This window comes from Ornithorhynchus anatinus, chromosome 6, assembly GCF_004115215.2.
Source record: "Ornithorhynchus anatinus isolate Pmale09 chromosome 6, mOrnAna1.pri.v4, whole genome shotgun sequence".
NCBI classification, from domain to species: domain Eukaryota; kingdom Metazoa; phylum Chordata; class Mammalia; order Monotremata; family Ornithorhynchidae; genus Ornithorhynchus; species Ornithorhynchus anatinus.
Window position 1 is genome coordinate 44,084,035 of NC_041733.1, and position 13,553 is coordinate 44,097,587.

At 55.7% G+C, this 13,553-nt stretch overlaps 1 protein-coding gene across 1 annotated transcript in view; it reads left to right on the plus strand.

The window, feature by feature from the left end:
- Nucleotides 1–13,553, plus strand: part of LOC100681251 (heat shock factor protein 3-like) — a 47,403-nt gene that overhangs the window by 6,918 nt on the left and 26,932 nt on the right. Inside the window, exons 2-3 of the mRNA XM_029067532.2 lie at nt 3,735–3,843; nt 12,137–12,264. Coding sequence (XP_028923365.1) covers nt 3,735–3,843; nt 12,137–12,264 — 237 coding nt within the window. The remainder of the gene's footprint in view (nt 1–3,734; nt 3,844–12,136; nt 12,265–13,553) is intronic.

The following is a 13,553-nucleotide window of genomic DNA, read 5'->3' on the forward strand; positions in this document are numbered from 1 at the left end:
GACGGGTCTTGGTTTTACAGGTCTGACTTATTACTAATAGTTTCCAGATAAGAGGAGGATGTGGAGGAGTGGGCAGGGGGCGGGGCACGGTGGAATGGCTTTGTCCTCGGGAATTAAAAATGGTTCTTTTTGGATCTTCTCACGTAGATCGTTAACGAAAAGCAACGATTAACCACTCCTTGCCACGGCCCCGGGCGGCCAGAGCTCAGGACTGGGGGTCAGGAGGCCTGGGTTCTAATCCTGGGCAAGTCACTTAACTTCTCTATGCCTCATTTCCTCCTCCGTAACGTGGGGAGAAAATACCTGTTCTCCCTCCCCTTGTAATTTGTGAGTTCCGTGTGCGACCGGGTCAGTGTCTGATCTGAAACCCCGGTGCTAACCACAGTGCTTCTAATCAGGAAGCAGCGTGGCTTAGTGGCCGGGTCCTGGACTTGGGAGTCGGAGGACGTGGGTTCTAATCCCGGCTCCGCCACCTGTCTGCTGTGTGTGACCTCGGGCAAGCCACCTTGCTTCTCTGTGCCTCGGTTCCCTCATCTGTAAAATAGAGATTGAGACTGTGAGCCCCACATAGGACAGGGATTGCGTCCGACTCAATGTACTTGGATCCACCCCAGTGCTTAGTACAGCGCCTGGCATGCAGTAGGTACTTAAGAAATAGCACAACTATTATTATTAGCGCTTGGCACATAGTAAGTGCCGAACAAATACCGTAACTGTGATTTTCACCTTATGTCTGCCGCATCCTCTCTCATCACAGTCCTGTCCTTCATGGCTCCAGGCCCCTTGCCAACCCACCCCCCCGGCAGTTGATGATGATGATGGTATTTGTTAAGCGCTTACTATGTGCCAAGCACCGTTCTAAGCACGGGGTAGATACAGAGTAATCAGGTGGGGCACACAGTCTTAATCCCCATTTTCCAGATGAGGTAACCGAGGCCCTGGGAAGTGGAGTGACAGGTGGCGGAGCCGGGATTAGAACCCAAGACCTCCGACGCCCAAGCCCTTGTTCTGTCCACGAGATCAGGCAGTTCCCATTTAGAGCCCCCTGCCTTTTCCCAGCCCCAACCATGAGAATGGGAACGTGACGGAGCAGGGTAGGATGGGGGTGACACCCCCCGCCCCATTTTTCGGCCCCGCCAGTAGGGTGGGGCAACAGAACTGCCTGCAACAGCTGCAGCTGTCAACGAAGTTTAAAAAAGAAAAATCCCTCCCAGTGTGGGGGTGGGAAGGAGGGGATCGAGTTGGGGGTACAATGGGACAGGAAGGCCTCTCGAAAGAAGGGAGAAGACTAGGGGAGAGAGGGGTGATGGGAAGGATTTACAGAACAATTCCTACCTACGTCTAGGGCCCAGCGATCGTGTCCGGGCAGGCCAAACTCCGGAGGAGAGAAGCCGGGGAAAACCTTGGCGAGGTTAATAATAATGATAATAATAATAATGTTGGTATTCGTTAAGCGCTTACTATGTGTAGAGCACCGTTCTAAGCGCCGGGGGAGAGACAGGGTAATCAGGTAGTCACTCGTGAGGCTCACAATCTTCATCCCCATTTTCCAGATGAGGTCACTGAGGCCCAGAGAAGTGAAGTGACTTGCCCACAGACACACAGCTGCCAAGTGGCGGAGTCGGGCTTGGAACCCATGACCTCTGACTCCCAAGCCCGGGCTCTTTCCACTGAGCCACGCTGCGGTTGGCGCCGCTTCCCCGGTCAGAGAGCCGCGGGGTTCCGAGCAGGTTCTTGGAAACCCGAGGCTCTTTTCCCGGCCGCACTGCCTTAGGAGGTTGGGCCCCGCTGGTTCTCACCGGAACCGAGGCCCGGCTCAGTAGGAACTTGAAAGGGACCCGCGTACCCCCAGTTCCGCCTCCCGCGCGTCACCTTGCTGGGGCTGCCTCCTGGCCTTCTCTCCCTCCTGTTCGCTTTCCCCGCTACTCGATCCCGAGAAGAAACGGTGAAGATGAGAGGCTCGTTGCCCCGCGGCCAGGCAGCCCACGGAACAGATTCTAGTTCTCGCTGGGGATTTGGATTGCGGGGGCTGGTTTTCAGGCCCTGGGGTCTTGACATGGGCACCCTAAAGTCGAGGGAACCCGGGAACTGCCTTGGACCCACTTAATCCTTAAGGTATTTTCTGTTCATTCCGTCATTCGATCGTATTTACTGAGCGCTTACTGTGTGCAGAGCAGTGCGCTTAGCCCTTGGGAGAGGACAATACAACGAGCTGCCATAACGACCTGCGTGTCGAGCACTGTGCCGAGCATGGGCGTTGAGCCAAGGAAGTTCAATTAGTCAGAGTTCCTGTCCCATGTGGGGCTCCTGGTCTAAATAGGAGGAAGAGCAGGAATCAGCATACAGAGGAGGAAACTGAGGCCCGGTCTAGAGGCGGAGCCGAAACCACCCCCTGGTCTCTCGACTCCCATGACTCCTGCTTTGGCCCCTAACCGCTCTCCGCCCTAACACGCGTGGGTGTGGAAGACCTCCCTCCTGTCCAGCCCGCACCCCTTGTTCATCTCTTTTTTTTTTTGGTATTTATTAAACGCTTACTACATGCCAGGACCTGAACTCAGTGCTAGGGTAGATACAGGCTTATCAGGCTATATGAGGGAGCCCTTACTTTCCCCTCCAGGGACCCAGCGTGGATTTTTCCTCTGGGTCATGAACCTGTCCCAATCCCTTGCCTCACGCAGCTTCCTTTGGGACCAGATTCCGTGCCAAGCACCCGGCCAACCCCAATTCAGTTTCCTCCGGAATGATCGAGGAGGCAGGTTGGGTTCCCTGTTTCATCCAGAGGCCTGAGAGGCTCGTGCTCTGCAGATTATGTGGGAATCAACTCCGGCAGATCAGCGACCGGAGCCCGTCCATCCCGGGAACTTTCCCTGTCAGCCCTTGGCGGCTAGAATTCCCTTCAGGACTTGGCTGGAGCTCCCCCCCCCCCCCCCCCCAGGATGGGGCTCAGTGGGAGCTTGCGATTCGATTGAGGAATGTCAGAAGTTGGTGAATCCGCTTCTTTCTGATGGAAGTAAGGGTACATTCAGAGGGGAGACATGACAGCTTGTCTTGGTGCCTTAGTAACAGAGATGAAACCAAACGAAAAGGGAAAGTGAAACTACCGGGTTAGAATTCACTGAGTAATATTCGCTTTCACCCCAGGATTATTTGGGGCTGATGATCTAATGGAGAGTTAATGAGAAGCATCAGTGGGTGGAAGACGGCTCGGGAGTCGGAAGGACCCGGGTTCTAATCTTGGTTCCGCCCCATGTCTGCTGCGTGACCTTGGGCAAGTCCCTTAAGATCTCTGGGCCTCAGTTACTTCACCTGCCAAATCGGGATTAAGGGTGGGAGCCCCATGTGGGGCAGGGACTGTGTCCAATCTGATTAACTTGGATCTATCCCAGTGCTTAGAACAGTGCTTGGCACATGGTAAGCACTTAACAAGTACCGTAATTATTATTATTAGTTTTCCACCTGTTCCCCAGCTGTGTGTTCGCTTTGAACTCTCGCCCCATCCCTCCCTGTCTCTTTCCCTTCTCATCTTTCTCTCTGTCCCTGTTTCTCTCTTCCCCTCTTCTTTCTTTCTCTCTCTTTTACTCTCTCTCTCTCTCTCACACACACACCTGTGTTGACAATGACCCATTTTCATTAGCTATTCGGGAGATCCGCAGGGAGTTGGTCCAGGCTAGGGTTTCTCCTTGGCGGAAGCTCGAGTTTCAGCGCATGTGTTGATTTTTCTGTTTGATTTCTAGAACGGCCAAAGCTTTTGCATTCTGGACGAGCAGAGGTTTGCCAAAGAGCTCCTCCCCAAATACTTCAAACACAACAATATCTCCAGCTTCATACGGCAGCTGAATATGTGTAAGTGTGACGGGCCGGGCGTCTTCGGAAGGGCTGGGGTTGGGGGGCGGGGGTGGCTGTTCTGGCGGACCAGGGGCAGGCCTGGGAGAAGTCGGGGGGCTAGCGGATGGATCCACAGGGGCTGGGCGTCTAAGCTCACTGGGATCGTGGCCGGCGGCTCCACGCCCGGAGCCCGCTCCGTCCCGAAGCCCCCCTCTCAGGCCATTGGTCGGGGGGCATCGGCCAGCGTCCGAAAACTAGACTTCGCGCTGGGGGCGAGTTCTGCCCTAGCCCCTCGGCGAGGGAGTGGCTCGGATGACAGCTAGCTGATGTTTTCTAGCTCTGAGGGAGAGAATTTCAGGATTGATTCAGCAGAGACGTGGGCTCCTCCCCGCTCTGAGACCCCCTGGTTTTTCTCAGCAGTTTTACCCGTTTTGGAAGGAGCCGAGGTGTGTGTTTTACGTGCTTCCCAGTTGAAGTGCGGTCGTGTTTCACTCCCCGTCACCCAAGCCCCCGCTTTGCCGTTCGGTAGCCGTTTTAGGGTATTTTCGGTTGGCCGGATGCCTAGGGAAACAGAGTGGCTCAGTGGAAAGAGCCGGGGCTTGGGAGTCGGGGGTCCCGGGTTCTAATCCCGGCTCCGCCCCTCGTCAGCTGTGGGACTCTGGGCAAGTCACTTCGCTTCTCGGGGTCTCAGTGACCTCATCTGGAAAATGGGGCTTAAGACCGTGAGCCCCACGCCGGCCAATGCCATTACTCTGTATCTACCCCAGCGCTTAGAAGGGTGCTTGGCACATAGTGAGCGCTTAACAAATACCATCATCCCCATCATTTTCACCACCAGGGGCCCCCAGAGGTCTTCTCCAAGATCCCCCGGAAAGGGGTTGACAAGTTCGCTGCTTTCCTGCTGTGCCGCCTCTCTTTCCCTCCTCCCCGCGCTGGCTTTCTCTCTACCCTCAGAATTGTCCTCCCTGGACCGTCTCACTTCCCACTTCCTTCAAGGAACCGGTTAAGTCCTGATTTTCATCCCCAGTATTGACTTCTGAGTTTTACCACCAGACCACACCCCCGTACGGCGAAGGCCGGGCGCACAGGGGATTGGGGTAGAGTCATCTTGGAACCTTAGAGAACCGGTTTTCCTGGATGGCGGGGGGCTGTGGGACCCCACCCCTTCCCCACCCGCCCTGCCCCGCCGTCTGAACTTGCTCTCTTTCCCCCCGGGGCTCACGGAGCACAGGGGCCTCTTTTCCCCTCCCAGACGCTTTCTCATCCAAAATGGATGAGGGTCGGAGAGCCGAGAAGCTGCCCCCTCAGTGGACGGAGAGGCCAGGTCTTCCCCTCCCGGCCTAGTGTGATTGAAGATGGAGGCCGGAGCGAGGCCCCAGAGACTTAGGAAGCATGCGGGAGGCTACAGAGATCATTTCCCCAGTTGAGGCTTCCTGGACGGTCCGGGTCCGTTGAACCGCTGGTCTCCCTTCGACAGGTTCCATTTCACGGAAGTGTCTCTCCCCCGAAACCCCCGTGGGCCGGTCCCTACCACAGACGGCACCCAGAGAGGGCGGTTTTTCGCCTGACATCCCTGTCCAGAGTCCCTCCCCTCACCACTCTTTGGGGAGTCTTCCCCGCTGTGAGGCAGTTTCATTCATTCAGTAGTATTTATGGAGCGCTTACTATCTGCAGAGCAGTGTACCAAGCACTCGGAATGAACAGTTCAGATCCTCCCCGTCCCCCAAGAGCGGGGAGGCCCGTCCGCCCCCGGCCCATCCCATCCCCGTGGCTGCTGCATCGTGGCTCCGGGCCAAGAGGGATTAATTAGCTGGCGAGAGGGCACCTGGACCTCCTCCACCCTGTCCAGCCCGGGTCCTTGGCAGGGGCCGGAGGGCACGTTTGGGGTCTCTGCCCCCTTTGGAGAGCTCCGGTGTGCAGCGGGTAGGGTGGGCATCTTAAGAAACACCTGGAGTGGAGGTGGGAAGATTAGATGGGGGTCGGTCAGGCGCCCCGGCCTGCCGTGTCGGGCGGCCTTGACCCCTACGTCCTCCAGCCTCGGGGACAAGGCTGTCCCCCCCGCCCCTCGAGGCTCAGGTGAACGGCCACCCCCATCCGTGCCAGTTGCACCCCAACCCCGGCCTCACCGGCGGGTTGCTTTCGGTGGGGACGTTTCCCGCCTGGTTGCCTACCTCCCCTTCGCGTGGACATCCGGGTTGGCTTTTGAGAAGGCGGTTTGAGGGAGGCAGAGTCAGAAGGGAAGAGCTCTGTGGCAGAAAATCCGAGCCTTTCGAGGGAGGGGAAAAAACCAGGCCCTTCACGATGAGCTTGTGTAGGGACCGAACCAACAAGTTAAAATTCCTGACCACGTGACGGAGAAGTACTTCAGTTGCTTCGTCCCAAAAGGGCGAGGCCAGTTTTCTCTTCTTCGGAGCGGGCAGGTTCCGGGACTGTCACCGGTTCGGGCCCCGGGGTTCCGGTGGAAATAGAAGCAGTGCAGCCTAGTGGCAAGAGCCCGGGCCTGAGAGTCAGAGGACTGGGATCGAATCCCGGCTCCACCACTCCTGCTGTGTGACCTTGGGCAAGTCGCCTCACCTTCTCTGTGCCTGTTCCCTCATCCAGAAAATGGGGATTAAGACTGAGCTCCATGTGGGACAGCGCCTGGCACGGTGTCTGGCACCTAGTAAACGCTTATCGAATACCATTTAAAAAGAAAAAAAAGATAGCCTGACTCCGGGCTGCCTAAAATCACCCCATCTCCCAGGACCGGTTGGCAAAGGGGCGGCCTCTCCCGGAGTCCAACTTGAAGACCTCCTTCACCTTCCCCACCCTGCCTCCTCATCTTGCCCACTGCATACAGATCGTACGCCAAGTCGCCCACCTGAGAGTCCCCCTCCCAGATCCTGAGCCCAGGGACACTCAGGCGGGACTCCGGGGTGGACAGAGTGGATTCAGACCCAGCCCCCGCTCTGCAAACTTCGTGTAACCTGGTATTCATTCGTACAGGTTGCGCTGTCCCACCCTGTCATATACACTCTGTCTCCATCACATACGCACAAACACACACACACACACGCGAATGGTGAACACTGCTCGACTTCACTCAGGAGGGAACGGATGGAAGGAGGCGTGGCCCGGTTCCCCGGGGAAAGCTCGTTCGTCGGCCCCAAATAAAAACGTTCTCATTTTATTCCAAGATCCTGACTCCTCATCATTGGATTCGGCTCGGCCCGGCGACGCGCTCTCTTTGCCCTCCTCTACTCCACCTCTCCTCTTCACGGTGCCTCGTTCTCCTCTCCCGCTCCCACCTTTTCAGGCTCTCACCTTAGCGGGGAGAGCACAGGCCCGGGAGTCAGCAGGTCATGGGTTCTAATCCCAGCTCCATCAGTTGTCAGCTGGGTGGCCTTGAGCAAGTCACTTCACTTCTCTGGGCCTCACTTACCTCATCTGTGAAGTGGGGATTGAGACTGTGAGCTCCGCGACGGACAGGGACCGTGTCCAACTCGATTTGCTTGTATCCACCCCAACGCTTAGTACAGTGCCTGACATATAGTAAGCGCTTACCAAATACCACCATTGTTATTTTCTCCTGCATGGAATTCCATCCCCCTTCCAATCTGCCCGTCCAGCGCGTGCCCCATCCTTAAAAGTGTCCAGGAGCAGTACTTTTGTCGCAGACACAAGTTGATTGTCTTCAGCAGAAATGTTGAAGATAATCCTCCTTAAAATAATGCTCCTTAAAAAGCCCCATTTTTCCATTCGCGCACCTATTTTCAAATGTCCACTCGGTTCCAGAAGACCTAAGTTAGAACCTGGGAAACAGCGTGGCTTAGTGGCGAGAGCCCGGGCTTGGGAATCGGAGGTCGTGGGTCCTAATTCCGCCTCCGCCACTTATGAGCTGTGTGACTTTGGGCAAGTCACTTAACTTCTCTGTGCCTCAGTTCCCTCATCTGTAAAATGGGGATTGAGACTGTGAACCCCACGTGGGACGACCTGATGACCTTGCATCTATCCCAGCGCTTAGAACAGTGCTTGGCACGTAGTAAGTGCTTAACAAATATCATTATTATTATTATTATTATTAATAGCAGTGCTTGGCCCATAGTAAGCACTTAACAAATGCCATCGTTTTAAACCGTCCCGGAGAACCCTGCTGTATTGAACTCTCCCAAGGGCTCTGCGCACAGGGAGCGCTCAATAAATACCAGTGGAAAAAAAAAGGTAAGGGGAGGAGGGCTGAAAACAGGACTGCCCGATCCAAGCCCGGTTCCTGTATCATAGTCCTGTTCCCCACCCCTGGCCCCGTTTTGAGCAGCTTCTCCCCCTCCCCTACCCCTGGGAGTCTGCTCTTCTGACCCCACTGTCTGGATTCCTCCATGCCCCTCCTGCCCCTCCAGATTTCTGCCTCATCCCTGGCTCCTGCTCACTCCCGCCCCCGTCCCTCCTCGTATCCTACAGACGATGACTCTCCCCTCATCCAAAGCCTTATTAAAGGCCCATCTCCTCCAAGAGGCCTTCCCGGACTAAGCCCTCCTTTCCTCTTCTCTCACTCCCTTCTCTATCGCCCTGACCTGTCCCCTTCACTCATCCCCTCTCCCAACCCCACAGCACCTATGTACATATCTGTCATTAATTTATGTTAATAAATATGTCCCGCTCTAGACTGGAAGCTCATTGTGGTCAGGGAACGTGCCTTTTTATTGTTACGTTGTACTGTCCCAAGCACTTAGTACAGAGCTGTGCATAAATCCGACCGACTGGCTGACTGACAGAGCCTGAGGTTCCGGCCATTTCTTGTCGAGAGGTTGCCTTTTCTTATCCTTAGTGAACCCCCTCTAGACCGTACGCTCGACGTGGTCAGGGACTACGTCTTTTGTGTCGAACTCTCCCGAGCGCTTAATACAGTGCCCTGCGTGCAGTAAGTGCTTAATAAATGCGGCTGGTCATTGATGGATTGAACCGAGAAGGGGATTCAGCCCAGAGACGGCAGAGTTGGTATTTACGTGGTGGATGGAGGATGGCAGGGGTAGATAGGCCACAGTCTAAAGCTGGCGGAGGAAGGTCTGGCTAGGGAGCGGGATGGTGGCCCCTGAGCCACTCTGTCAGGGGGTGCCAGCGTCAAGCACGGGATTCCAAGGGTCGGGGGTCCCTGCCTCTCGTCCGCCCACCCTCGAGTTGTAGACGGAGGTTCTGTGGGAGAATAAGGCCCGACTGCTGGAGAGAGGAGGCGGGAGAGTGACCCCGGAACCACTTCTGTCCCCTCGAAGCCGGCTCTCCTTGCCGGTTCCTTGCCCTCCGTGGAGAAAACACCGCCACCGCTTGGGCTCATGCATCGGGCGGTGTGGAGCCCGGTTGTCCTCAGTCGAGCAAATGTTCCTCCAGCCTCCGAATGTCCACACTCCTCGGCCGAGGGGCAAGACAAAATATAATAATAATAGTGCCGTCTGCGGAGCATCTACTACTTGCCAGGCACTGTTCTCAGCGCTCGGGTAGGTGCAGTATATTCAGGTCAGACGTCGTCCCCGTCCCATATGGGGCTCACAGTCTAAGGGCGAGGGAGAGCAAGCAGGTATTGAAGTCCCATTTGACAGGTGCGGAAACTGAGGCGCCGAGAAGCGAAGCGACTCGCCTTAGATGTGTGGCAGAGCCTGGATTAGAATCCCAGAGAAGGAGAAGCAGCACGGCTTAGTGGATAGAGCACGGGCCGGGGAGTCAGAAGGACCTGGGTTCTGATCCCCGCTCCGCCATTTGCCTGCTGCGTGACCTTGGGCAAGCCACTTCACTTCTCCGTTCCTCATTTACCTCATCTGGAAAATGAGGATGACGACGGTGAGCCCCAAGTGGGAGAGGGACTGTGCCCAACCCGATCACCTTGTACCTATCTCCTTGCTTAGTAGCCTGGCACGTAACGCTTAACAAACACCAAAGTGATTACGATTATTACTATTAACCGGTAACCTCCTGGGCCGGTGCTCTTTCCGCTCAGCCCCTGCCGCGTCTCAAAATTCACCTTCCCGACTCTCGAAATGGGCCTGCCCTGCCAGGCAGTTGGAGGGAGGCCGGGGCCAGCGAGCGGTGGAGCGCTCAGAACAGTGCTTTGCACGTAGCGCGTAACAAATGCCATTATAAAAAAAGCCTGAAGAATCGTAGGAATGGGTGGGGCAGACGAGTAAACGCTTGGAGTTTGTCCCCTCAGGAAGTTGCCCAGCTGGAGGCTCCGGGGATGATCACAGAGATCCATAAATGATTCCTTTCGATGAATCACTTCTTGTCCACTTGCTCCCTCTGGCCTGGAGATCAGTCAGTCACTCAATGGTATTTATTATTGAGCGCTATCTGTGTGCAGAGCACCGTACTAAGCGCTCGGGAGAGTAGAATGCAGCAGAATCAGGTGCCTTCGCCTTTGTAGCCGATGGTCACCCCTCTTGCCATTCTCGAAGCCGTATTAAACCACATCTCCAAGAGGTTAAGCTCTCGTCTCCCCTACTTGCCCTCTCTTCTGTGTCACCTACCCACTTTTTTTTAAATTATGGCATCTGATAAGCGCTTATTATGTGTCAGGCACTATTCTAAGCACTGGGGTAGATACGAGGTAATCAGGTCGGACTCATTCCCAGTCCCACACGGGGCTCACGGTCTTAATTCCCATTTTGCAGCTGAAGTAACCGAGGCCCAGAAAAGTGAAGGGACTTCCACGAGGTCACCCAGCAGACGAGTGGCGGAGTTGGGATTAGGATCCAGGTCCTTGCAACTCCCAGGCCCGTGCTCTATCCGTTAGGCCACACTGCTTCTAACTGGAATCTGTGCCCCTTGAACCTCACCTCCAGCCTCCCCCTACTTATGTGCTTATCTTTCTACAGAAACGCTCAGGGCATATCACCCCCCCTCCTCAAAAATCTCCACTTTTCCTCATCCGCCGTCACCCTGTTTCGCCCCTTTGCTCTTCCCCCCTCCTCGTTCCACAGCACTTATGTACATATCTTGTAATTTTAATTTTTTTAATTTGATGCCCATTTATTTGTACTGAAGTCCAGCAGCCATGTGGCTTCTCCAGGAATCCCGGTTTCCTCTTTGGGAACTGGATCCCGGAATGGGTGGGTTGAAGAGCTGACCCAAGGTGCATTTCTCAGGGGCTTTGTTTGATCCTGCCGTAGTCAAGGGATTCGACGCTTGATCGGGAGGGATTTCCAAATCCCGAATCTCGGCCAGTCACTGTTGGGGTAAAGCTCTGGATCGATCTACCCCAGAAGACAGTGGGGCGGGGAACGTGCCTTCTGCATCGTGGCTTCTATTTAGAGCTTGGGGGGGCGACACAAGGGGACTAGGCAGCTTCCACAGCAGCTCGAGAGTGCTTTTCATCCTCATCGGATCAATCCATCAGTGCTACTTATTGAGCGCTTACTGTGTGCAGAGCAGTGCGTTACTCTAAATTGGGAGACACCATCCCTGCCTTCAGGTTACAATTTAGGTCCACGCCCAGGGTGGCCTCACTGAATTATTTTAGAAACAACTGCCTTCTGGCTGGGGGTCCAGACATAATGATCAGATCACCTCTCTCCCCATCTTCGAAGTCCTGCTAAAATCCCGTCTCCCGGTGATACGGTGATAGTGTGATCGAGACCCTGTATTTCCCTAGTCTTGCATCGCAGTCGGTCCTCGTGGCGCTCTAAAAAGTCTTAGACGTTCTGGTTGGAATGCATCTGTTGGGGAATGGAGATCCAGGCCGTTGATTATCCCACCTCTTGCTTGCCGTCTTCTGGTGCGAGGGTGTGGACCGGGTCACCTCTGAGGACGGTCAAGGGGGGAAGGGATGGAAACCCCAGACCATCCATCCACCTGGCCCTTCCCCGGTGGACTCTGGGGCGAGGTGGAGTGTAGAGGAGTCGACACTGGTGCCCCAGAGAGAAGTCTCGGATTTATCGGTGGCTCTCAGCCTCCCCTCTCCCCATTTCCCTCCGCCCTGCTGCGTCACCGAGGATGGCTAAAGGGCCCGGGGTTCGTTGGGGCTGGTTGTCAAGCACGGGCCTTGGAGGTCAGAATCCCCAAGCCGGTAACCAGACCGCCTGCCCCGAGACACCCGTGGGGCAAGGGGGTCTGCGGCCGTCCCCCGTTTTTTCCGATCCCCGCGAGGCGGCAGTGGCTCCGTGAGGCCCACCCACCCTGGAGTTCTCCCAGCCGAGGGGCCGGGAGGCGGGGGAGCCGGGCGGTCATTTCATTCAAGCACTGTACTAAGCATTTGGGAGGATTTCCCTCCTGGGCCTCTGCCTCCTGATTTTCTGCCCTCTCAGCTGAGGAGGGATCGGCTGGTGACGTCATGGTGTCTCTTCCCTAGATGGCTTCCGCAAAGTGATCGCCCTGGAGAGTGGAATGATCATCCAGGAGAAGAGCTCGGCGATTGAATTTCAGCATCCGTTCTTCAAACAGGGGGAAGCCAGCCTTCTGGAAAACATCAAACGCAAGGTATTTGCGCGCACCCTCCCCTCTCCCCCCATTTTTATTTGGGTGATAATTTGGGCACCCAGCCAGCCTTCTGGACTTCTTTGCTGAAGACTGGTTTATGACCAAGTCCAGTCTAAAAGCCCGTAGACCCTTCAGACAGTAACCAGTCGAGCCAGTTCCTGGTCCTAACCCATGACATTTATTGGCCCCGCTTCTTCTTGCCAGAGAGCTGCAGGGATGGATAGAGACATCACACTGTGTGGTGGAGCATTTGGGGAAGCGGTGTCTGGGGGACAGAATCGCTTAAGAAACAAATACTTGATTTTGTTCTCTGTGTTTCATGGATGAAATTGAATGCTTTACCGCAAGCCATCCCCCAACCCCCCGGCCAGCCTTCCCTCCTCCCGGACTCCGCATCTGCCTGCAATCCCGAACGAGACTTTGGAGATCCAAGTGCCGTCTTCCACTGCGGCCAACGGGGCTGGGAGGCAATGAGAGTTTCCCCCGTCGGGCCACATAGCGGCCCGGGAAGCTCTGGAAGAGACCACCGAGGCTGAGCTGGTGGAGGGGCTTCCTACGAGTGAAGGAGGGGGCCAGGAGAAGGGCGGGGAGAACCAAAGTGGAGAACTCGCAACGGCCCTAGAGAGGAAGAAGCGCGTTCCCCTGTCTCCAGAGGATCCTGTCTCTAAATTGGGCTGCGGGGACCTGGTGGGATTCGCTTCCCGAGGGACCCAGCTCCTCTCACGGGTCCTGGGTGGTGGAATAATAATAATGTTGGTATTTGTTAAGCGCTTACTATGTGCCGAGCACTGTTCTAAGCGCTGGGGTAGACATAGGGGAATCAGGTTGTCCCACGTGGGGCTCACAGACTTAATCCCCATTTTACAGATGAGGGAACTGAGGCACAGAGAAGTTAAGTGACTTGCCCACAGTCACACAGCCGACAAGTGGCAGAGCTGGGATTCGAACTCATGAGCCCTGACTCCAAAGCCCATGCTCTTTCCACTGAGCCATGCTGTGGAAGATTACAGCCGCTGCCCTCCGAGTGATCCCCAGAGCCCTCTGTGACGCAGGCGTCCGCTAAATAGGGCAGCAGTAAATATTTGGTGCAGATTTGAGCGGTGCCGAGCGATATCGTTGAGAACCCAGCTCGGTCACTCCCAGTGACTTGGAAAGAATGGCGCAGATGGTGTTCGGGCCTTAGCTCTTGACAGAGACTTCTTCGCGCGATCGAGTAAGGTGCCTGGCCACCTCTCGTCCAGGCGAAATCCGTTTGGCGGTGGCGTCTCTGGGCGGGACGGACGGATGAG